General features: G+C 42.4%; 1 protein-coding gene across 1 annotated transcript in view; it reads right to left on the reverse strand.

The window, feature by feature from the left end:
• Positions 1-27,152, reverse strand: part of astn1 (astrotactin 1) — a 1,835,284-nt gene that overhangs the window by 113,395 nt on the left and 1,694,737 nt on the right. Inside the window, exons 17-18 of the mRNA XM_033028426.1 lie at positions 7,961-8,229; positions 5,138-5,271 (exon numbers count right to left, since the gene is read on the reverse strand). Coding sequence (XP_032884317.1) covers positions 5,138-5,271; positions 7,961-8,229 — 403 coding nt within the window. The remainder of the gene's footprint in view (positions 1-5,137; positions 5,272-7,960; positions 8,230-27,152) is intronic.

The following is a 27,152-nucleotide window of genomic DNA, read 5'->3' on the forward strand; positions in this document are numbered from 1 at the left end:
AGGACAGGCAGCATCTCTGGATAGAAGGAATGGGTGACGTTTCGGGTCGAGACCCTTCTTTTGACTGAATCAGGGTAGAGGGTGATACAGAGATATGGAAATGTAAATTGTGACAACGAGACAAATGGGATGGAGATTAAGGAAAATGTAGAATAGATCATTGTTAGCTGGGAGAAGGTAACTACAAAGCAAACAGAGATAAAATGTAAACAAGGACAGTCAGACTGGTTGGAGAACTGGGAAGGGGGGAGGGATGGAGAGAAATCGAAGGCAAAGGTTGCTTGAAGTTATAGAAGCCAATATTCATACCGCTGGAGTGTAAGTTGCTCAAGTGAAATATGAGGCGTTGTTCCTCCAATTTGCACTGGGCCTCACTCTAACAATGGAGAAGGCCCTGGACAGAAAGGTCAGTTTGGTAATGGGAGGGGGAGTTAAAGTGTTTAGCAACCGGGAGATCAGGTTTAGTCTCGCCGATCTGTGCTTGCTCTCGCCGATCTGCTCCACTGACATTCCAGCAGCTATGACTGGTGTCAACAACTAATCTCAAACTTGCCTTCATGTATCTTTCCCTTGGTCAGACTGATGAATAAAGTCAAGAAATGATTGGTCAGATCGAGTTAGGCTTTGCTTAATTTAGAGGTACAACATGCAAACATGTCCTTCAACCCACCGAGTCCACATTGACCAATGATCACCCATACACTAGTTGTATACTATACACTAGGGATAACTTACAGAAGCTAATTAACCTACAAATGTGTACGTCTTTGGAATGTGGGAGGAAACCGGAACACCCGGAAAAAACCCATGCGGGTCACAAGGAGAACGTGCAAACTCCGTACAGACATAACCTGTAGTCAGGATCAAACATAGGCCTCTGGCGAAATGAGGCAGCAACTCTACTGCTGTGCCACTGTATTGCCTTTGGGAGCAGAGAATTGGAAGGCCTCAAAAATATCAACAAATCTGAGGCAAATTAGAACCATTTAGTTTGTCGGTGGTTCCCATTCATCCTCAATATTCTGGCTATGTTAAAAGGTGACCAAAACAATGATGTGCTTCTCTGAATAGTCTTTCTTTGAGTCATCATCATTATTTTAACAAAGAAATATTAAGTGGTTCCAAGATTGCACTGAGCTGATATTAGTGGAACAAAATGATTTTGTGGCACTACTTTCATTTTAATTACTGTCAGTCCATAAATCAGGAGGAAGCCATTAAAGATCTACTCCGAGCACTTTGTGTGATTAATACAGTCGCATATCTGGGAAGTATATAAAATTATTAAAGCACAATCCTCCAGAGATCTCTCCCATTAAAATACCATGCAATATACCAACCCAGCTCCAGATATAAAGATGCCACAGATGAACATTACCAGGTAGTTGACTCTTGGGAGTGTGGGAATATTTTTAATGTTCCTACCTATGAGCATGCTGCTTAAGAGCTGGACAACCTTTAAGCAACAAGGCATGGTTCAGATGATAACTGTCAACACTTGACAACTCTTGGGTAACTTTTTCACACAAAGAGTGGTGGTATGGAACGAGCTGTCAGAGGAGGTGGTTGAGGCAGGTACTATCGCAACGTTTAAGAAACATTTTCATTGGTACATGGATAGAACAGGTTTAGAGGGTCATGGGGCAAATGAAGTCAGGGGGCCGAAGGGCTTGTTTTCCCAAAGTCTAAAATATCTTTCAGTGCTTCAATATGTGCAAGCGCACTCCTCCATACCATGAGTTATCTGAAACCACTTTCACTGGTTTTGTCTCTCTTCTTCTTGGTCATTTGTGCATATGCACTCCTGTCCCCACTCGGGTTCTCCACTCAAATAGCTCTTTCTGAGTCCATGCTTTTGTTCCCCATGTCTCTCAGTGAGATCCCTCCATTATCCAAAACTCAGGTTTCCCAAATTCATTCATATATCCCTCTCGGGATCACACTGTACCTAGCCAATAATCGGACAATCAGATAACCAACATTGCATGAGGTCATCTGTTGCCAGCCCTGATCTGTCCTGGTATTTATGTCCCTTCCAGTTCACTACCCTTATCAATCTGAAGAAGAGTCCTGACCCAAAACATTACCTATCCATGTCTGCAGAGATGCTGCCTGACCCGCCGAGTTAGTTAATAATTTGTGTCTATCTTTGGTATAAACCAGCATCTGCAGTTTTATTGCATTATTTCATTCTCTTCTCGTTCACTTCTGCATTCTCCTCAGCACTTGGAGCTTCAGTTTTGGCATTGCCAATTTCTTTTAAAACTTCTCTTGATTTGACTGTATGACTCAGCCATGGAGAGGTCCCAGTTCCCAAAGTCCCTGAGCAAACACTTTCATTTATCCATACATTTACAGTAGGTAAATGAACAGCTAGTCTATGCAATGAACAAAAAAATAAAGAAACCTCTTCAGTTCATTTCGGTATTTTTTCCCATGTGTAAACCCCTTGCTTTCATGGAGCAACAGAATAACATTGCAGTGAACTTAAAGCAACCTTAAATGTCCAAATAAATCTGATAAACTGCACCAGAATCAATATCAAATTGCCAATAACACTATTATTTTAAGTACTTGCTAAAGTTGACTCGATCTTCAGCAAATATAAAATATTAGTTTGTTAATACAATGCTAAACTGGAAATAAATTCCCCATGTAATAATTCTATTCTTTGCCTATTGTTTACCAAAGTTGTCTGACCTGATTAGATATATTTTTGAAAGTTATAAACTCCCTGATCTGAATAAGATGTCAATAAATTTCTCCAACTCCAGGAGTGAGCTGATTCAAATAACTGCTTATTTTTTTAAAGCTAGCAATCAATCAATTTGAGCAAATCTCTCTAGTCGCATGTACTCAATTGAATGCTCATTCATCAGAATCAGACAGAGACAAGCCAATTGAAATCTATTCATCATCAAGTTAAGGTAAGACTTAATGAGTGAAATCTTCAATGTGCACAGAGTTAAAACATAACATTCGGCAAAATGTTTTCACTTCTGACAAAAATTTCTATCTGTACTTGTTTGAAATCTTCTTGACGCCCAGCTCCTATAACCTCATTTTTCTTCAGCTCAAACTTTTCCACATTGTCGTAAGTTAAGTCCCACAAGCCTGTCATTCAGTTCTTCCTGACCCACTTTGACTCTCCATTCCCAACATCTCAAATGTCGCCTATTCCTTCTCTCCATAGATGCTGCCTCACCCGCTGCGTTTCGACAGCATTTTTGTCTACCTTTGATTTTTCCAGCATCTGCAGTTCTTTCTTAAACATCTCAAATTGGAGATCTTCAACACTGTCCTCCAGCCTTCATTTCTACGCCAGTGCCACATCTCTCATAGAGTTACAGAGTCTTACAGCATAGAAACAGGCCCTTCGGCTCAACTTGCCCATACCGGCCAACATGTCCCATCTACACTGGTCCCACCTGCCTGCCTTTGACCCATATCCCTCTAAACCCATCCTATCCATGTACCTGTCTAAATGTTTCTTACCTGCCTCAGCTACCTCTTCCGGCAGTTCGTTCCATATACCTATCACCCTTTGCGTGAAAAGGTTACCCTTTAAGGTTCCTATTAAATCTTTCCCCCCTCCCCACATATCTCTGACATTCACCTCTTGTTAACTCTCCAAAACCTATTTCATGATTAACAGCAAAACCAATTCCCATTCACCATATTCATCCCAAACTTCCCCAAACTCTGTCGAAACTTCTTCCAAATTATTTTTCTTCCTTCATTCAATACCCCTTGACAGGCTAGAGCTAGGTTTCCATATATCTAACAATAATGCACTTTGAAACTATTTTTCACTATTAACATCAACGCCAGAACAATTTATTTTTATTTACTCCCCTTTCTTGTCTAAATCTTGTCGTCAGTTCTGTCAGTGCACCATAATTTTCTTCACCGTATCTGCTTCCACTCTTCAAGTTTTCGTTGAGCTGCTCTGCTGCCAGTAATCCAAATGGCATGTTTCCATGCTGTATATCTAAATTAGACTAAACTAAACAAAGGAAGGAGTGCACTGAAAGGATACGTTTGAACTAAGTTTTGAAACTAATTAGAAACTGAAAGAAATAGATGCATATATTAAGATGAAACTTAAAAAACATTGCAAAGAATAGAAAAATGGTAATGAAGAAATTACAATGGGGGAAATGAAATCTAATAACAACAACAGCAAAATCCTTTCCACATATTTCATAGTCAGTGAATATTGAAGTAAAATGGGCGGCTCCATTGAAGGATGAAATCTCACAGTAAGTGAGCAACTGGATTTTGTTTTTAAAATAATAATGGAAATGAGATTGCTGATTTTGTTTTGTGGAGGGAAAATTTGCAGTGAAAAATCAACGTAGAAAAGTGGGAGAATCAGCTCAGCTACTAGTAATTCAATCTCTCCTCTATCTCAATCATACCTCTAGATTCCCTCTCCCCAAACACAGTCTAAAGAAGGCTCTCGACCCAAAATGTCACCAATTCCTTTTCTCCAAAGATACTGCCTGACCCGCTGTGTTACTGCAGCATTTTGTGTCTCTCTCTGCTTCCTTGGTAGGTTTATGCAGTGGTTCCCTCGTGTCTTCTCCATCTCCGGTTGTAGTTGCCATCATACAACCTCCTTCACCATCTCCCCCTTCCAGCACCTTCCCCGCTGCCCAAGAGTTTAACCAGATGCTTCATATCCTGCGGCTTTCAGAGCATGCTGAGCAAGGCTTCAGATCTGCACGTCCTCCAACTCATTGAGGCATTCGCCCATACCACTATATCATCTATATTAGTCCCCTGCACTATTTGCGTCATATGTTAAACTGGCAAATGCTGGTACAAAGCTAACTGAAAGCTAACTGTGGTTTCTGTACTAAACGCAAAAAGGTTAACGTCAACAGCACTGCTCTGTTCCTTCTTCATTTACATCTAATACAACTGAGTAAATATTTAATATTTCCTCCTTAACTCATACAAGGACACCAATTAGGACCTGGAGTGTTTATCCTTCCTGGCTTACACTTTATAATCGAGGCATCACACCAGGTCGAGACCTCAATATATCTCTTGCACAAAATTAATGAAATATTGGATATTATCGGAAAATGTGCGATATTCATGGAAAAGATCTTAAAGAATAGATACTCACATCGGCTGAGGCAGTGGAGCACAGTTCGGGAGTCCGTCAACACTGAAGGTTGTAGAATCACATCTGCACCAGTCATCAATGACATCACCACCTCCCGAACACCAGAGTAGACTCAACATTGCTTCATAGATTGCCTAGGAGGATAAGATCTAGTTAGATACTGTGCAGTGCACGCTCCATGGCATTGAATATTGGTAGCTATCTTAAGTGAATGTGAACAAATGTGATTTCTACAAGTACTGACGATCTCTACATTTGAATCTGAGTCAATGTAATTTCCACAAGTTCTGAAGATCTCTACACTTCATCACTTGACACTGATTATGGGCACTGCCAGTGCAGAGAAATCACTCTGCATAAAGCACAATCTCAATGCCTGTGCTATACAGAGCTACATAGTGCGTGAAAGATACTTCAACTAATCTTGTTGTGAAAGCCATTACATCATTTAATTCTCTGACTCAGAAGAGTATTTGAGATATTAATCACCGAGTCCCTGCTTCTTATAAATTTGGACCTAGATTGTCCGTTTGGTTATGCTTGTCATTTTCACAGCCATCCTTAATGAAATATTATTTCAGCCCTTTTTTTGCAATGTTAACATTAAATTGCTTCTGCTAACAGCCTATAAAATACAACAAAAAACAACTGCAGTGCGAGCAAAGTGTTAGCTTGATAACGCACCGACCACTTCTGTAGCTTGTTCTGAAGCTGCCGAGGTGGAACGAGGTCCCGGCGCGGGGACTGCCTGCTGCCGCGTGCGGCGGACGCGGGCCTGATTTGAAGCTGCAATCAGACTACAAGTCTGTTTGATGAACTTTGTGTCATTTTGTCGGCACCAGAAAGGTAGAGACTTGTATACTGCCTAGGTGAGGTCTGCGGTATGTTTTTACTAGGTTGCATGCAAAACAAAGCATTTCACTGTACCTAGGTACATGTGACAATAAAAGTATCATTGAATCATTGTTCAAACTAGCCTTTTCTTAACCAATGTGACAAAGACAGGGATCGTTTTTTAAGGCACAGAGATTTGAAGGAGCGTTACCAGAAGAGGTTGGGCACTCCAGCAAGAATCATCCCTCCAAATTCCCCTTCTCGTCTCCACTCGCTCCCTTATTTCTACTCCAGTGTGCATCCCATATCCACTATCCCTCCCCTCCAATCCTGCTCCTTCTTTTGTTTTAGAAATACAGTGTGGAAACAGGGTCTTCAGCTCACCGAGTCAATGCCGACCAGTGATCCCCTTACATTAGTTTAGTTTAACTAAGAGATGCAGTGCGGAAACAGGCCATTCGGCCCACAAAATCTGTGCAGACCAGCGATCCCCATACCCTACCACTATCCTACATACTAGGGGCAATTTGCAGAAGTCAGTTAACCTGCAAACCTGCACGTCTTTGAAGTGTGAGAGGAAACCGGAGCACCCGGAGAAAAATCACATGGTCACATGGAGAACGTACAAGGTCCATACAAAGAAGCACAAGTAGTTAGGATTGAACCTGGGTCTCTGGCACTGTAAGGCAACAACTCTACCACCCTTAGAAGGAAGGAGAAGGGAACAGTTATTCACCATGATGTTCCCAACCACACAAAATGGGCTTAGGTTTCATCCACTTTGCACTGTGTTTTGAGGCCTTGGACTACAAGACTACATTTTATTGGAGGTAGACAAAAACGCTGGAGAAACTCAGCGGGTGAGGCAGCATCTATGGAGCGAAGGAAATAGGCAACATTTCGGGCCGAAACCCTTCACCAGACCGAAACGTTGCCTATTCCTTTCACTCCATAGATGCTGCCTCACCTGCTGAGTTTCTCCGGCATTTTTGTATACCTTCTATTTTCCAGCATCTGCAGTTCCTTCTTAAACAGACTACATTTTATTGTTGAGGGATCACAAGAATAAGAGCAAGAGTAAGCTACTTGGCCCCTCTACACTTGATCAGAAAAAAAAATCTGAAGGATTTTAATGGGCCAGGCAGCATTTATGGAGAGAAATGAATAGTTGACATTATAATAAATCTATTTATTTATTTATTTTTTAATTTATTGGCGCCTTTCAAGAGTCTCAAGGACACCTTACAAAAATTTAGCAGGTAGAGGAAAAACATGTAAGGGGAATGAAATAAATAGTAGAGACATGACTAGTACACAAAGTAAAGACAGAATACAATTCAAAACACAATATGATGCAATTAATGCACAGATGAAAAGGGAGGGGGACGTGGGGCTAAGGATAGGCAGAGGTGAAAAGATGGGTCTTGAGGCGGGACTGGAAGATGGTGAGGGACACGGAATTGCGGATCAGTTGGGGGAGGGAGTTCCAGAGCCTGGGAGCTGCCCTGGAGAAGGCTCTGTCCCCAAAACTGCGGAGGTTGGACTTGTGGATGGAGAGGAGACCGGCTGATGTGGATCTGAGGGACCGTGAGGGTTGAAGGGGGAGAGGAGGTCAGTGAGATATGGGGGCCAGATGGTGGAGGGCTTTGCAGGTGAGGATCAGGATTTTATAGGTGATCCGGTGGGAGATTATGTCTCCAGCCTGCCATTGCTGTTCCGCATCCACTCCCTACACATTAGTGCCATATGTACAAGGACAGTTGACTTGTTTTCTGCTAGCTTGTAAAACTTAGTGTAGTTTAGTTTAGATTATTGTCACATGTACTGAAGCTTTTTGTTGCACGCTATCCAGTCAACAGAAAGGCTATACATGATTACAATTGATCCATCCACAGTGTACAGATACATGATGAAGGGAATAAAGTTTAGTGCAAGATAAAGTCCAGTAAACTCCGATTAAAGATAGTCTCCAATGAGGTAGAAACGTACTTTTTGCGTTTCATTTTCGCTGAGCAGTTCAGACAGTGGAGCTGCCTTGGTGACTTCCAGCAACACAGGTTCTTCTTGCCTGTTTTGGCCCCCTTTTGGGTGGCACAGGTGACAGGAGGATGGGCAACCTCCCCTGTTGTCACAGTACATCCTCACTCCAGATGCCATGAGCTCATCGCCAGAGTCAAGAAGGCTTCCAACGTAGGCTGGAAAAGTTAATGATTTGGGATCCTTTTCATGCTCCTCGGATTCGTCAGATGGAGAATTGGCTGTACGAACAAACAGATGATATTAGTGCACAATGGCATGAATAGACACAATCAGTTAGTGCTATTAGAATCAAATGACATGTATAATTTGTATAATTAGAAATACGGCTATAAATAGATTCAGAGAGTCACAGCACAGAAATAAGCCCTTCAGCCCATCATATCAATGTCACCCATTGCACCTATCTACATGAAGCCCATTTACCCACATTAGGTCTATAACCTTCTATGTCTTAGTGATTCACTATCTTAGTTTAGAGAAACAGCAAGGACACAGGCCATTCTGCCCACAAAGTCGGTGTTGACCAGTGATCACCTTGTACACTAGCACCGTCCTACACACTAGGGAAAAATTTACAATTACCGAATTACCAAAGCCAATTAACCAACTTTGGAGTGTTGGAGGAAACCAAAGCAACCAGAGATAACCCATGTGGTCACAGGGATAATGTACAAACGCTGTACAGAGAGCACACATAGTCCGGATCAAACCTGGGTCTCTGGTGCTATAAGGCAGCAACCCTACCTCTGGGCCGCCCGATGTTTTCCCAATGTTTTTATGTAGGCGAGGTTGAGGGCTTGGAGTTAGTGAGCTGAAGGGCTTGTTTCCATGTTGTGTCTCGAAACTGAATTCACATCTTCTTCTTACAACATGAACTTCCACACTCAAAACATCACCACCTAAATTCTAATCCTGATGAAAAAGTCACTTGAATTAAATTTCAGCACAGATTGATGCACATTATCTCCTACAGTATCTGCTTTTCTTTCAAACTACAGTTTTCAGTTTATTTTTTCAGCCACCCATCTCCTGCCTGCCAATCACCTTTGACCTAACGCATAGCTGCTTTGTTCACCAATATAATTACATTTAATTCTCATTTTCAACTTCATTTCTGCAACCTGTTATTCTACATTGGTTTCTATTCATGAAGTGTTTCGGCACATCTTTTATGTTAAACCTCCTCTGTAACACAAATCATTACTGCAGATAATTTTGCTTCCCAGGCATTTGTTTTAACACCACATTGATAAGGAGTTAGCAAGTAGATAATCTAATCTCTGGTGAGCTATACATTCTCTCTCTCTCAATCGGTTCAGAGATTCCACCGTTTGATACAGTTGAAATCAACTCTCGCTCATAGTTGCTGCCAGACACTGAGAATGAATCAATCTGATATTCCTCTGAGTTAGTCAGAATAATGTCCCAAGCCAAAACGTCACCTATTCATGTTCTCCAGAGATGCTGCCTGACTTGCTGAGTTACACCAACACTTTATCTTTTTTTTTGTAAACCCCCTTCACTTATATTCCTACATGTGGTTGTCAAAATTTGCAGCAGGATCTTGATCGGTTGGGCAGGTGGGCTGAGGAATTGTTTAATGCAGAAAAGTGAAAGGAAGGGCTGTGGGGAGTGTTGGAGAGCAGAGGGATCTAGGAGTGCAGGTACATAGCTCCTTGAAAGTAGCATCACAAGTAGAAAGGGTGTTCAAGAAGGCTGTCAGCACATTGGCCTTCATCAGTCAGAGTATTAAGTATAGAAGTTGGGAAGTCATGTTGCAGTTGTGCAAGACATTGATGAGGCCACATTGTGAGTGTTGGGTTCAGTTTTGGTCACCCTGTCATAGGAAATATGTTAAGCTGGAAAGGGTGCAGAAAATATTTACAAGGATGTTGCCAGGACTCGTGGGCCTGAGCAATAGGGAGAGGTTTAACAAGCAAGGACTTTATTCCTTGGAGAGCCAGAGGATAAGATCATGAGAGGAATAGATAGGGTACATGCGGGGTCTTTTACCCATAGGCAAATTGCGAACCAGAGGATTATAGGTTTACAGTGAGGGGGAAGGGAGATTTAATTGGAACCTGTGGGGCACCTGTTTTATGCAGGGGAGTTCTTCGGTGTATGGAACAAGCTGCCGTGGGAGGGGGGGGGGGGGGGGGAGGGGGGGGGGGGGGTAGTTGAGGCAGGTATTATTAAAACACTTAATAAACAATTAGACAAGTACATAGATAGGATAGGCTTAGAGATATATGGGACAAACAAAGGCATGTGGGACTAGTGTAGATGGGTGGTGGTCGGCCTGGACAAATTGGGCCGAAGGATCTTTTTTCATGCTGTATGACTCTACTACTCTATAAAAGGGCTCACAGTACCTTTCAGCTTCCTGGTGATACAGAAGGATTTTTTTTTAATGTGTTGAAAATGTGTTGAAAGTACTGACAGCGAAGTGAATTTCTGTTTTCTTACAGTGAACACACTGGTATTAACCTGTCTGAAGTCCTTTTTGATTTCACAAGTAGATTATTGTTTCCATTGGTTTGTCAAACAGGTCAGTGTGGTAAATAATAATAGAATCTAATGACAGTCAGATCATGTTCATTGTCAGCAGTCAGAGAATGGGCAGTGTGACAATTCAAAAGGGCAATTGAGTGTACAGATACAATTTTCCAACCACATCAATCGTTGTTGACTTCTGAGTGCCTTTCGTCAATTATGTTTGCTGATTTGACTCTGGGAGACAAAAGTGCTGGAGAAACTCAGCGGGTGAGGCAGCATCTATGGAGCGAAGGAAACAGGCGACGTTTAGGGTCGAGACCTTTCTTCAGACTCACGTTTCGGGTCTGGGAGAGCAGGTTTGATGAAGGTTTCACTTCCTCCAACATCACCAAAGGATGATTTAACTTATACTGGTGACTGACTGGAAATGCTGATACTCAAGGCCTGTACTTGAAAAGCTCATTTATGAACCCAGGATTTTCTGGAAATGGAGACACCAGTCCAAATAAGGCGTTCCGACGTCACATATCCATGCATTGGGGGAATTTGGTGTGTTTGACCTGGAGCAGTAGTGAGTTTCTCAAACAAGTCAGATTATTCAAGTTCTTAATGGGAAGGACTCTGAGAGAACCTGAAGTGCTACTGTGAGTCACGGCACCTAAGGTCTTTTATATACCTGTGATGCAATGGTTACATGTGGATTTTAGATTTTTTAAATCATTCATCAGTGACCAACATCTCTTTGTATCCTATCATTCTTTTCCCAAGAGTTTTTTTTAACCTTCTCTTCCATGTAATTTGGTAAACTACTCTCCTACTTGTCAGACATAGGACCTCTGTTACTTTCTGTGTAGAAAGGAACTGCAGATGCTAGTTTATATTGAAGATAGACACTGAATGCTGGATTAACTCAGTGGATCAGGCAGCATCTCTGGAGAAAAAGAACAGGTGGCAGTATGGGTCAGAACTCAAACTGGAGAAGGGTTCTGACCCGAAACTTCACCTATTCTTTTCTCCAGAGATGTTGCCTGACCTGCTGAGTTACTCCAGTGTTTTGTGTCTATTTCTGTTTCTTTCTGATCAGTTTTATTGCCCTCAGCTTGGTTTACAACCACCTATGTTTATCTTTACCCTACTTAGCTGTGCCTTGCAATCTAAACACTTCCTAAATTTGTTCATCTAAATCTACCAACTCTATAATCAAGTTTGCTGATGACACTGTGGTGGTGGGCCTGATCTCCGATAACGATGAGAAGGCCTACCGGGAGGAGGTGGCTGATCTGGCAAACTGGTGTCAGGACAACAGCCTCCTCTTGAATGTCAAAAAAAATAAAGAGCTGATCGTGAACTTTAGGAGGGCACAACATCCGAGGACATACTGACCATTGAAGATAAATGGGGATACTGTGGATAGGGTGAGCTACTTTAAATACCTGGGAGTCCACATCTCAGACGACCTGACATGGACATCACACGCTGCAGCACTGGTGAGTAAGGCAAGGCAGCGCCTTTACCACCTCAGGCAATTGAGGAAATTCAGAGTGTCTCTGAGGATCCTCCAGTGCTTCTACTCAGTGGCTCTGGAAAGCATCTTGTCTGGAAACATCACTATTTGGTTTGGGAACTGCTCTGCCCAGGACAAGAAGGCTCTGCAGAGAGTAGTGCGTTTGGCCGAATGCACTATGGGAACTACACTCGCCCCCCTGCAGGAACTGTACATCAGAAGGTGCAAATCCAGAGCCAACAAGATCATGGGGGACCCCTTCCATCCCAGCAACAGACTGTTCCAGCTGCTACAGTCAGGCAAACGCCTCCGTTGCCATGCTGTGAAAACAGAGAGGATGAGAAAGAGTTTCTTCCCAGACGCCATTAGGACTGTAAACTCCTATCTCACCAGGGACTAACTTACTGTACCAATTTACTGTTGTGTTGTATCTTTTTAAATAGCTGTTTCTTTTTTTTCTCCCACAATTATGTAATTCTGATTCTGTTCCATTGTGTTTTGTAGTTTTTTGCACAATCCGCAAGCATTGCCACTTTTCATTTCACTGCACATCTCGTATGCGTATGTGACAAATAAACTTGACTTGACTTATTGCCTCTTCTAACATGACCTTTAAGATGCCTTCACTATGTTGGCCTTTTTTTCCATCATGCTTCCGCAATATGTAAGCTCATATTACAAGCTTGCCAAATACTCATAACTTCCAGGATTTCCTATATCACCATGTCCTCCAGAAATGCTGCCTGATCAACTGAGATTCCAACCGTTGTGCTTTCTGTAAATGGTGTATGTACCATGAAAATCTATTTTTCATGAATGTTTGGGTTACACCAGTTATCAAGACATACTGTAATTTCCTGGGTTTTTGCTTTGCGTTGCCAATTCCCTTACTAAATCTAATAGTTCCCTACACACACCCCATGCCACAATCCAGGGAGGCCAATATGACCCATTGTTAGGCAAGGGTGAAGCATTGTAAGATTGGAGTGTAGCTAATGCGTCTTTATTTAAGAGAGACTGCAAAGAAAAACCTGGGATCTGTAGAACAGTAAGCTTAACACTGGGGTAGGAAAGCTACTGGAGAGGAATTTCATGGCATGTCCAAGAAGGTTGATGGGGGCAAGGCCATGGACATAGTCTTTCTGGACTTTGTCAAGGCCTTTGATAAAGTTCCACATTGGAGGTTGCTCTTGAATGTTTGATTGCATGGGATCCAGGGAGACCTAGCTAACTGGAAACAGATTTGGCTTCATGGTAGGAAGCAGAGGGGGATGGTGGAAGGTTGTTTTTTGGACTGGAGGCCTGTGACTAGTGGATGGGTGCTTTGCCATCTATATCACCAATTTGGATGAGAATGTACAAGGCATGGTCAGCATGTTTGCAGATGACACCAACCTCAGGAATTAGAAAAGAGGTGAAGATTTGGTTTCACGTTACATCAACAGAGAGCCAAGCATGAAAAGCAAATTTAGCCAAGCATGGAGTTGGGGTTATTTGTCCCAACTAATGTAGGACCTGAGGTGCAACACTGAATAGAATAAAGTTGTGGAAATACTCTGTTAAAATTACTACATGCAAGTAAAAACAGAATGAATTGCAGAATGTTCTTCTGATGAATAGCAACAGACCAATGTAATATCATGCTCATTTCCCTGCATTTTGAAAGAACATTTGCCACACACATTACTATTTACTCAGCAACTCAATGATAAAATATGCCTTGCGTTTGGTTATTAATACATAGTGGTACATCTCCTTGAAGTCAGTTGTTAGGCCATATAATGAGATGCTGTGGAAGCTTGTATTGATTGCTTTTAACATGCAAGCCCATAGAAGAGCAATGAGCCTTGGCAAAGCAACTGAATCTAATCACTGAGAGTGTGCTAGTGTCTCCACAGACAGATGCAGGCAACAAAAAGTGTGGCATAGTGTGGATCTGCCTCACTGGTTTCCAGGAGCACCACTCATTCTGGTTAACCCGTACACTATGAAAAATAATTAGACTCTTGCAGAGGTTTCAATTATTTTTTATGCGCAATTCTTAATATTTATTAATGGCTAGTAGTTATTCTTAATAGCATCAGTGAGATAACAAAGAACACCTAAACGCAAGAAATAGTAGCAGATTACTTTAGGGGCAACACAGTGGTGCAGTGGTAGAGTTGTTGCCTTACAGTGCCAGGGACACAGGTTCGATCCTGTCTGAGGGTGCTGCCTGTTCAGAGTTTGTACGTTTCCCCTGTGACTATGTGGGATTTTTACGGGAGCTCTAGTTTCCTCCCACATTCCAAAGACGTGCAAGTTTGTAGGTAAATTGGCTTTGGTAAAAATTGTAAATTCTCCCTAGAGTGTAGGATAGTGATAGTGTACGGGGATCGCTGGTTGGCGTGGTCTTCGTGGACCGAAGGGCCTGCTTCTGTTATGTATCTCTAAATAATCTAAATAAATCTAAAGCTAGTTTAGTTTAGAGATACAGCATGGAAACAGGTCCTTCGGCCCACAGGATTTGGGCTGACTAGGGAACCCTGTACACTAGCACTATCGTATACACAAAGGACAATTTATAATCTTTACCATAACCAATAAATCTACGATCCTGCATGTCTTTGGAGTGTGGGCGGAAACCGGAGCACCTGAGGTAACCCACGCTGTTTGAGGGAGAACGTACAAACTCTGAACAGACAGCACCCTTAGTCAATATCAAACCCAGGGCTTTGGCTGTGAGGCAGCAATTCCTTCGCTGCGCCACAGTGCTGTCAGATCATGCCCCTGCATAGTTATTGAGCCTTATTATGTTATTTTTAATGTATTCAGCCAGTCTGAATGTGGATGCAGTTATCACTGGCAGGGTTTACTTTAATGACTGGCCCAGATATGTAGGGCTTACAGGGACAAAACAGATCAGCTACAGAGTTGTGAGTCTGTAGGAAACATATAAGCCAGACAGAGCATGCCTTCTTAGATGGTCTACCTAGACTGTCTACTCTAACTATGTCCATAAGCATAGATAGGGTAGACTGTCAGAATTATTTTCCCCAAGGTGAGATAAGCTTAGTTTAAAGATGTGTGGGGTGTGTTTGTTGAGTGCCTGGAACGTGCTGCCGGGGATGGTGGTTGAAGCAGATATATTATCAGTGGCATTTAAAATACTTTTGGAGAGGCAAATGCATTCGCAGAGAATATGGGTTATTTGCAGGTAGATAAGTGATGGTCTTGACATCATGTTCGGTGTCTACTGAAATCTACTGAAAGTCCTGCCCACCATTACTTTGCTCTACATTTATTAACAAGCATATTTATGCTTGTTTTTCAGCTTGTCACCTCATGTTCCAAAATGTATCAGACTAACCTCCAGTTCCCCTGTGTATCCCTTCATGAGAGGCTATTTAATCTCACTTTTGAAAAGTTACCAGCTCTGAACATTTTCAACTTGAACATTTTAATCTACACAAATCGATATCTGTGCATAAACCTATAGTATGAAATGCAATCTATTTTGAGTCAATTGTTGCCAATGAAACTGGAAACAATTCAGATTTCAGAGTTTTCTCTGAGTACAACTGTGGTTTTATGATGTTTACTAAAAAAAATACAGCCCTTAATTTGATCCCTTCTAATCAAATTGTCAACATCTATGGATTTACAAGGAGCACGGTAACCAAGGCTGGATCGATGCCAGTACTGTACTCAAATGATTTTGGTGGTCCTACTTAACTCTTTCCTTCTCTCACACAATTGCCCAGGACTTCCTCTGCACTATGCTACTTTTTCTTAGTACAAGAAGTTTGAACAGCAGCTGTTCCGAGGGTGTTATCTCCCATCTTTTTACTGTTCAGTCGGAGGTCTTTTGGCCCATTGTGTCTGTGCTGCCCTTTGAAGCATTCACATACTTTTGGTTGCCCCGCTCATAACCCCTGAATGTCACTATGACCATGTTTGGGTCAAATTGTGCTTCCCTCAAAATTTTTACTGGGCATTTCCAGCTGTGAATCTCACACATATTAATGAAATGATGTTCACCATGGACACGTACACCATTGCCTGAACTACGTGGTCATGTTGCCCTGAAGTGCGTCTTTCATGCCAAATCGGTCCCAACCTTGTGCGGGGAGACTCCACACAAGTAGGTTTCCTTACTTTCTTTTTCCTTACCATCTCTTCTTTCAGCCATTGCCCTCTCATAGGATCAACTGTACCCCCTGCCCAACAATCTCAGCGCCAATTCTGAATGTCCCTTAACCTTACCTCAACGTCTCAATCATTCTGACTCTACCCCTTAACCTCAGATGCTACCTTACCAACAGATTTCCAATCCATTCTCCTTGATTTATTTGAACATTAGACTTTAAAGATACAGCACGGAAACAACTTTTTGGCCCACCGAGTCTGCGCCAACCAGCGATCATCCCGAACACTAACACTATCCGACACACTAGGGCCATTTTACAAAGTTTTACTAAAGTCAATTAATCTACAAACCCATATGTCTTTAGAGTGTGGGAGGAAACCGGAGCACCCAGAGGAAACCCACGCTGTCACAGGGAGAACATACAACCTCCGTACAGACAGTTCCTATAGTCAGGATTGAACCCAGGTCTCTGCGCTGTGAGGCAGCATCTCTACTGCTCTGCCAATGTGCCGCCCGATGTTGTCCCAATGCTTTTATGTAGGTGAGGTTGAGGGCTTGTCATGTACTCTTGGTAAGTTGCTGAGGTGCATGGGCTGGTTCGTTTTCATGGCAGCCATGTTGCGCCAACATTTGAGGGTGAACCTACCAAAATATGTCACTTTCAACCATGTCCGAATCTGAGTTAAATATTAATCATTCCCTTTATCCTGTATCTGTACACTTCGGCTGGCTTGATTATAATCAAAGCCAGCCGAAGTGTACAAGTGTACATTTTGTACCCATCTCTTAGCAGAGTTTTGTACAAAATAGTCTTTCAAAGTACTTGACAATCTCCTGATCCAAAAGAGTCAGCACATATCAGCAAAGGTGTAATTTAAATAAGTCAGATAAGTGTAGTTTAAATAACAGGTAAATGCATTTTGCAGATCTACCAGGGTTAGAGAGGAGGAGTGAAAATCAATTTCCATTTCATACGACATTTTTTGTCACCCTGCCCACTCTATTCAATCCCCATCACCTTTGTCATTCTTTTGTCGCTTTTATTGTGAAAGAAGAATGGATTCAGAGCACATCTAGCAGCTCGTGATCATCCTCGAGGAGCCGTGGGCCATCAATGGTAGCAAAATAGCAATCTACCAACAAATGTTGCCTCAAGCCCAGTGTACACTCCTCCATCAGTGAAGCAAGCTTCAATGAGGAATATATTTAACCGACGAGGTGCCAAAATGGTGAACCACAATAATAGGCCCATATGGATATAGCATTGTCAGAATATTAGTAGATAGAGCCATGTGATCCTGCAATCAATGGATGGAATGACTTGAAATACTGATGTTAAATCCTTCCTTAATACTCTCTTTTCTTCAAGGAGTAGGATCCTTGCTTCTCCAACCTCTCCACATAACCACAGTTCCTGACTCCTGGAATACTGGGATACGAGGCATCCTTCTGAAAGTGTATTGGCTAGAACAACCCACCTACAGTTCAAATTTAAAGGGGATTTATAAAATAATTAACATAATGTACTCAACATTGATTCCTATGCCATTGCTTAAAGATCTACTTTTTTTAATGTCCTAACGGAAACAGAAAATGCTGGAAATGCTCTGCAGGATACGCAGCATCAGCTGAAAGAGAAATAGTGTCAATGTTTCAGTCAAAGTCCCTTTGTCAGAACTAAGTTGCAGTGATGCTGAGTGAGGGTGGATAGGACAAATGGGATACCTCCAAGGTTGGCCCGGGCACTAATCGTAAGCAAGGTCATCTGGTCGATGGATTAATGCTGGGGATAGAGAACATTGGTCCTTGGTTCACCAGTGCTGTGAAACTAGAGAGTAACAGAGCATAATGCAGGGCTGCAAGACATGCCGAGGAAGTCAGGCTACATGAATGGAGAGAACAAACTTAAATCAATATCACAGATGGATTAGATATTAGATAGATTCTTTTGATAGATTTTAGATATACAGTGCGGAAACAGGCCCTTCCGCCCACTGGGGCCACACCGACCAACAATCACCCTGTACACTAGCACTATTCTACACATTAGGGTCAATTTACAATTTTACCAAAGCCAATTAATCTACCAAACCTGTATGTTTTTGGAGAGTGGGAGGAAACAAGCGCACCCGGTGAACAACTACATGGTCACAGAGAGATGTACAAATTCCGTACAGACAGACCCATAGTCAGGATCTAACCCGGGTCGCTGGCGCTGAAAGGCATCAACTCTACCACTGCACCACTGTGCCGCATACAGAGAGAGTAAGTGACCTGAAGTTATAGGATCTGGTATCAAATCCCGAAGGCTGCAAAAAGCCCAGACAGGACAAGATTTGTTCTTCCCCAAACTTACATTGGCTCTTGTTAAAACAGTGCTGGAGGCCACAGACAAATAGTCAAAATGGGAATGGGATGGGGAACTAAAATGGCAAACAACATGGAGGACTGAGTTATCCCTGTAAATTGAACTCAGATGGTCTTCAAGTAATCACCAATCTGCATTTGGTTTCCCCAGTCTTGAGAATGCCATAGTGTCAATGCTGGATGTTGCACCTTACATTGAAAGCAGTGCAAGTGAATAGCTGCTTCATCTGGAAGGAGTGCAAAGTGGATTTAATAGGATGTTGCCAAGACTCGAGGACCTGAAATATAGGGAAAGGTAGAATAGGCTAGGACTTTATACGTTGGAGTGCAGGAGGCCGAGTGGTGAGCTTATAGAGGTAAATAAAATCATGAGAGGCATATATTGGGGAAACAAACAGAATATTTTGCCCAGTGTATGGGAATCAAGAACCAGAGGACAGATTTAAGGTGAGATGGGCAGGATTTAAAAGGAACTTGAGGGGTGACTTTTTCACTCAAGGTGGTGGGTATATGGAATGTGCTGCCATAGGAGGTAGTTGAAGCAGGTTCTATAACAGAATTTAAAATACATTTTGGCAGCTATATGGATAGGAAAGTGTTTAGAGGGATATGGACCAAATGCAGTTAAATGGGATTTTTTCTTAGATGGGGCATGGGTGAATTGGGCCAAAGGGCCTGTTTCCATGCTGTATGACTCACTTTTTTACCCCAATTTCAGATTACTCCACAATCATTACACCATTCAGCTGTTGAATGTATTATTGTATCTGTCATTATCATACACTGTTCACTCTATGTACTTAGAAACATAGAAAATAGGTGCAGGAGGGGACCATTCGGTCCTTCGAGCCAGCACCGCCATTCATTGTGATCATGGCTGATCGTCCCCAATCAATAACCCGTGCCTGCCTTCTCCTCATATCCCTTGATTCCACTAGCCCCTAGAGCTCTATCTAACTCTCTCTTAAATCCATCCAGTGATTTGGCCTCCATTGCCCTCTGTGGCAGGGAATTCCACAAATTCACAACTCTCTGGGTGAAAACGTTTTTCTCATTATGAAGGCCAACATTCCATTAGCTTTCTTCACTGCCTGCTGTACCTGCATGTCAACTTTCAGTGACTGGTGTACAAGGACACCCAGGTCTCGCTGTACCTCCCCCTTATCTAACCTAACCCCATTGAGATAATAATCTGCCCCCTTGTGTTTGCCGCCAAAGTGGATATCCTCACCTTTATCTATATTATACTGCATCTGCCACACATCTGCCCACTCACTGAACCTGTGCAGGTCACCCTGCAACCTCCTAACATCATCTTCACAGTTCACACTGCTACCCAGCTTTGTGTCATCTGCAAACTTGCTAATGTTGCTCCTAATTCCCTCTTCCAAATCATTAATATACAGTATATGGTAAACAGTTGCAGTTCCAACACCGAGCCTTGCGGCACTCAACTCGCCACTGCCTGCCATTCTGAAAAGGACCCGTTCACTCCTACTCGTTGCTTCCTGTCTGCCAACCAATTTTCTATCCACGTCAACACCCTACCCCCAATACCATGTGCTCTAATTTTAGTCACCAGTCTCCCTTTGCGGGACCTTATTAAAGGCTTTCTGAAAGTCTAGATACACTACATCCACTGGCACCCCTTCATCCATTTTACTTGTCACATCCTCAAAAAATTCCAGAAGAATAGTCAAGCATGATTTTCCTTTCATAAATCCATGCTGACTTGGATTAATCCTTTTACTGCTATCCAAATGCCCCATTATCACCTCCCTGAGGACCCTGAGATGCAGACCATCATGCCCAGGGGATTTATCATCCTTCAGTCCCATTGGCCTACCCAATACTATTTCTCGCCTAATGAAAAATTCTTTCAGTTCCTCTACCCCCTTGTAATAAATACTTCATGTAAACAAAGTATTTATTTGCATCCTGATGTACATGACAACAAGTTGTAATGCGTGTCTGCTCAGGTCACTGGATTATGGAAAGTGAAGAAGTGAAAGGATGTTAGATTGCCAAGTACCAACCACGTGAAAGAGAATGGATGGTGCAGATAAAGGAAATACTTAACCGGTCCTAAAGATGCTGGAATAACGCAGCGGGTCAGGCAGCATCTCTGGAGAAAAAGGATGGGTGATGTTTCGGGTCAGGACCCTTCTTCAGACTGTAAGTAGGGGGGAGGCGGGGGGGGGGGGTAAGGTGAAAAACTGGAGATGGGAAAGACCAGGACGAATCACGGCCAGCTACAAATGACCTCAGGCAGGGCGTTGTTGGCTAGGGAAGGTGTGATCTCGAGAGAAACAAAGTCAATTGTGGATCTGGTAAAACAACTTGTTAGGAGGAAGGCGGCAAGGAAGGAGTGTAGTATGAGATTCATTTACTTCAAATTAGAGAATTCAATGTTCATACCGCTGGGTTGTAAGCTACCCAAGCAAAATATGAGGTGCTGTTCCTCTAATTTGCATATGGCCTCACTCTGGCAATCTTGTCCTGCCTTCTTCAGAGATTTCCACACATAGGGCATCAAGTTCATTGTGGTCATCAACATTGTGGTTATGCATCCTTTAAAATAGAACCAATGAGTTAATGTTGGCAGAAGTAGCAGCTTGGGAACCCCACTTGTTTCAAGAGCAGCAATGACCAGGTTTTAAAGCTCGGATAGCATTCCAAGCAGGCATCAGTCTCAAAAAAGCAGTGACAATAATGATGGTGTTTCCCTCACTACTCAGTTCTCCTCCACTGCAAGTGTTAACTCACATCGCATCGCCAATGGATTACTCAATGCCAGGTCCCACAATAATGTTCTCAGGTCTCAAATAAACTACACTGACCACAAACAAACGGATGTGAAGATGTACGATTCTGTGTGTGTACAGCTGGTTTAAAGAAGGGTCCTGTAGATGGCGAATGCATCCACTGCCAGCAGCATTTCCATTAATGCAAACCGCACATCAATTCAATTGGCTGACTGTGATTACATGCGGTGAAGAGAACATGAGTGCTAACAGTCCAAAGCTCTCTTTAGAACGCAGTGACCGTGACCTTATGTTACTGTAACTTGTACACTGCAGAAATAATTGCTAATGACTTCGCAAATGGAGTTGGATCCTTTGACTGACGTATCCAGTTCTGATCATTTCCACAATTAATTGCCGAGAGTTCAACCTGTTCTCTGAACAAACTTCATGAGGATAACTATTTATGTGCCCTACACACATTACCAAATGTCATAGTGCATATAGAACAGTACAGCACAGGAATGGATCCTTTCTACTATTGTCAGAGGCTGCCAATGATTTTATATCTAAATTATATTCAGATAGACTTCACTAGCTGATTTTCTTCTGCTTTTACTGGGAGAAGTTGTGTTGCTGTAGTTTTTGCAACATCCACTCGTTAAATTGACTTTCACAGTAACACATCCCCAATGGATAGCATAACATGCAGTAAATGGAAATATATAGAACAGTACAGCACTGGAACATGCTCTTTGGCCCACAGTGTTTATGCTTAACATGATGCCAAGTTAAACAGATCTCATCTGCCTGTACATGATCAATATCCCTCCATTCCCTGCACTTCCATGTGCCTATCTAAAAGCCTTGTGAATGCCACTATCATATCTTGCACCATTATCACGCCTGGAAATACATTCCAGGCCCCCACCACTCCCTGTGTAGAAAACATGCCCTGCACATCTCCATTAAACTTTCCACCACTCGCCTTAAAGCTATGCCCTTTAGTGTTGGTATTTCCATCCTGGGAAAAAGGTTCTGACTGTCTACCCTATTTGTGCCTCTCGTAATTTTTTCTACTTCTTTCAAGTCTCACCTCAACCTCTGACGTTCAAGAGAAACAAAGGTGTGGCTTCTCCCAGTAGCACATACAATTACCCTCATACCATACAGCTCAAGAGGAAAGCAATGGCCCCCAATTCTGCATGAGGGACACATGGCTCTGGAAGGACCCCCAACTGATGTCATCTACTACAGAAAAAAAAAGAACGGGCGAAAAAACACTGAAAATAAAAACTTTTTTTATTTAAAAAAATTGGTTTATTTTTATTTTTAATTTTATTTTTTTAACTTTCCAAAACGTCATAAGAACACATAAGAAAAGAGCAACTGGTGTAGGCCACTCAACCCCTTTAGGCCATGGGGTATATCTGCCAATCCCTATGATCATGGCTAATCATGGCAAACCTCCTTCTTTCATCTCCGCAACATCGCCAAACTCAGACCCTCTCTCACACCTCCCGCTGCTGAAAGACTCATCCATGCCTTCATCTCCTCCCGACTGGACTATTGCAACTCACTTCTCCTTGGCATCAGCTCCACCTACATCAACCGACTCCAACTGGTCCAGAACGCAGCCGCCCGACTCATCACCCACACCAAATCCTGGCATCACATCACTCCAGTCCTCAAACAACTTCACTGGCTTCCCATCTCCCACCGGATCACCTACAAAATCCTGATCCTCACCTACAAAGCCCTCCACCATCTGCCCCCCCCCCATATCTCACTGACCTCTCCCCTACCAACCCTCACGGTCCCTCAGATCCACATCAGCCGGTCTCCTCTCCATCCACAAGTCCAACCTCCGCAGTTTTGGGGACAGAGCCTTCTCCAGGGCAGCTCCCAGGCTCTGGAACTCCCTCCCCCAACTGATCCGCAATTCCGTGTCCCTCACCATCTTCCAGTCACGCCTCAAGACCCATCTCTTCACCTCTGCCTATCCTTAGCCCCACGTCCCCCTCCCTTTTCATCTGTGCATTAATTGCCTCATATTGTGTTTTGAATTGTATTCTGTCTTTACTTTGTGTACTAGTCATGTCTCTACTATTTATTTCATTCCCCTTACATGTTTTTCCTCTACCTGCTAAATTTTTGTAAGGTGTCCTTGAGACTCTTGAAAGGCGCCCATAAATAAAATTTATTATTATTATTATCATGGTTCTTGGCCTCAGGACCCCCTGTCCCTGATCCCCGGCAGCCCTCAGCAGCACAATCTTTTAACCTTGTTTTTAAATCCCTCCATTAGTCTGGTGCTATCTGTGTGGAGTTTGCACCTTCTCCTTGTGACCACATAGGTTTCCTTCTTGTGTTCTGGTTTCCTGCCACATCCCAAGGACGTGTGGGTTTGCGGGTTAATTTAGCCTCTCTACATTGTGCCAACTGTGTAGGGTATGGATGTGAAAGTGGGATAATTCACTAGTGTGAACAGGTGATCAATGGTTGCCATGGATCCAGTAGGCTGAAGGGCCTGTTTCCATGCTGAATCTTTCAATCGATCAATCAATTAATCTAGCCACTATAGCTCGTCAGGGAAAAGAATTCCAGAGATTCACCAGCCGATGTAAGAAGAAATTCATATGCACCTTAGTTTTAAATGGTTGCCCAACTATTCTTGTAACCAGGTTCCCTCATTTAAGACTTTCTCTTGAGAGGATGATAAAATTCTCAGGAATCTGTGGAATTCTCTGCCTCAGAGGGCGGAGGAGGCAGGTTCTCTAGATGCTTTGAAGAGAGAGCTAGATAGCGCTCTTAAAAATAGCGGAGTCAGGGGATATGGGGAGAAGGCAGGAACGGGGTACTGATTGGGGATGATCAGCCATGCTCAAAGGGCTGAATGGCCTACTCCTGCACCTGTTGTCTATTGTCTAAAAACTACCATGTCAATCCCTGTTAAGATCATTGAAAATGTTTCTGATTCTTCTGAACTTGAAAACATACAGATTCAATTTATTTAACAGTTTCATAAAGGCCAACTTTTTTATTACAGGAATTAGCATAGCAAATCTCTATTGGACAACCTTTAAAGTTAAGATATATTTTCTGAACATTTGGGACTGAACCTATACACAGTACTGCAGGGTGCAGCATCAAACATACCCTGTACAATTGCAACAAGGGAACAAGGAAACTGATACCAATTGCTTGGTATCTTTTGATAATAAACACATAGAGGACAAGCTTTTATCTTGAGCATCAGACTGTTACAATACATCTGTAGGAAACTGTCTAGAACATAGCACTGTCATAAATGTCTAGTACAGCACAGGAAAAGGCCCTCTGCACACAATGTCCATGCCAAACATGATGCCAAGTTAAACTACTCTCCTCTGCCTGAACGTGGTCCATATCCTTCCATTTCCTGCATATCCAACTCAAAGCTTCTTAAAATGCCATCGTCCTACCTACTTCCATCACCATCCCTGACAGCTGTTCTAGGCAGCTATAACTGGGAAGGAATGGGATGGGATTGCCAAGGCAAGGCTGCAAAAATAGGAAACAGAATGAACTGAGTCCTTTTTGGCCTTTATGTTCTTGGTATTGATTATTATTGTTACTTGTACTGAGATCCAGTGAAAAGATTTTGTTTGCATGCTCCCCAATTGAATCAGATAATATTATACAACAGGTTACAGAGGTGCTGAAGATCTTAACTCTTTTTGCATCTTCAGCCACTAATTCCACTTCCATCTTTACTGTTGACTCTCAGTTCCTGACTACCCATTGCTTAAAACCCAATTTGCCAAACTTTTAAGCTACATGTTTGTGCTAGGCAATTGTCAATGCTTTGGAGTAATTTGTGCAGATAATTTTAATACGGAGCGAATAAATGCATGTAATACCGTTATATTTCCAGTTGAAATGAAAAGCCATTAATTCTGCTTGTGCAAATTGGAGTGAATGCTTTTGTGAAACAAGTCTATTAATAAATACCAAGGAAAGAATGAAGAGATCAGACCAGCCTTTCTGCTAGTTTACTGTTCAGTGGCACCTCATGATCATCCAGTTCAATAAATGTTCATGTGCTTTTTTGGGGGAAATTACAACATTTTCCATAAAAAGAGAACGAGATGTTTTGTAGAAGTGACTATTTTAGAGAAGCCTGCTTCAAACTGCAGTTAATATTCCAGGATTTTATTTACAAATGTGCATGTAAACAACTGTGCACATAATGATAGCAATGATGTTATCACAGAGATCCGGTTGAGTGGGATATGGACTAAAAGCGGGCAGGAAGGACTAGTTAGATAGGGCATCTTGGTTGACATAGGCAAGTTGGGCCAAAAGGCCTATTTTAATGCTGTATGACTATGACATCAGATTTACCACCATTAACTCCATCTACATTTCAGGCTGTCTTGGAAAAGCAGCCAACATAATCAAGGATGTCCCACTCTGGTCATTACTTCTTCCCCCTGCTCCCATCTGGTAGAAGGTACAGGAGCTAGAAAGTACACACAACCGGAACAAATTGAAAGTGTACACAACAAAATGTTCCCCTCTTTTATCAGGCTTTTGAATGGGCCTTTTATATGCTGGGGTACTGTTCAATTCACCTCCATCCCATTGTGGCCATTGAACTTTGTCTATGGAACTGATGTGTCACAATGCTGAGAACTACATTCTGTACTCTGTATCTTCCCCTTTGTTCTATATATTGTACTTGTTTGACTTGCCATATTTATGTATAGTATATCTGATTTGTTTGGATTGCATGAAAAAAAGCTTTCCATTGTATCCCTTTATGTGTGACAATAATGAACCTAAATCAGTAAGTACAAAATTATACAAACATGCTAGACAGTGGAAGAGTTAGTTCACCAATTATTTGCTGTAACTCTGTTGAGTTCATTATGGGATTAACCTAAAGTTAGACTGATAAAATTGACAAGAACAAATTACCCACATCCTTGCCTCAACCTGAGGAGAGAAAGCAGTCCAGACGCACACAGCAAAATAGCTGTGGCTCTGCAGACAAACACACTGTGCTGGAAAAGCTCCCGTACTGATCCACAATTTAATTGCCTTCATTGATCTTAACCAGATTTGGTGGAAGAGATGGTACAGTTGGCTTTGCCCCTGTGTGGCTCCGGGCTACAATTAAAATAAAAATCCCATTCTTCACTCGCAGCAGCCTCAAAGATAATTTATATGATGGCTGCGGATGACAGGTATGAACTTGGCTGTGAATCTCCCAAAGGCCGGTTAATAAGTCCAAATTAATTTCCTTGAGATCACACTTTAACAATGGGGGATTTGAGTGAATAAACACAGAGAAGGTACTACGGGGTTGAAAGATAACTGGCACAAATCAACGGTTTCAGAAGACAAGTGAGAGAAATTTGAGATAAAATGCACAATGCAACAATGAGGAGATCGTAGTTTCCAAGAGTTTGTACAGACTGCTGCTTGATAAGGTACATATAGATCTCAGAACTTCTAACCAAGTTCCCTTCATTTAGGGTAATTAACACTCAATTAGCATCAGTGGCTGATACAGTAATTAGCAAAGATCATAACCCCACTTTCACTATTCGGGAACCCCCCTATACTTACAGAATAGCAACATGCCTGGATAGAGTGGATGTGGAAAGGATGTTTTCACTAGTAGGAGAGTCTAGGACCAGAGGCCATAGCCTCAGAATTAAAGGACGTACCTTTAGAAAGCTGAGGGGGATGTCTTTAGTCAGAGGGTGGTGAATCTGTGGAGTTCATTGTCACAGAAGGCTGTGGTGGCCAAGTCAATGGATATTTTTAAGGCAGAGATTGATTCTTGATTAGTGCGGGTGTCAGGGGTTATGGGGAGAAGGCAGGAGAATGGGATTGAGAGGGAGAGATAGA

Source organism: Amblyraja radiata, chromosome 10 (genome assembly GCF_010909765.2).
Source record: "Amblyraja radiata isolate CabotCenter1 chromosome 10, sAmbRad1.1.pri, whole genome shotgun sequence".
In the NCBI taxonomy this organism is placed as follows: domain Eukaryota; kingdom Metazoa; phylum Chordata; class Chondrichthyes; order Rajiformes; family Rajidae; genus Amblyraja; species Amblyraja radiata.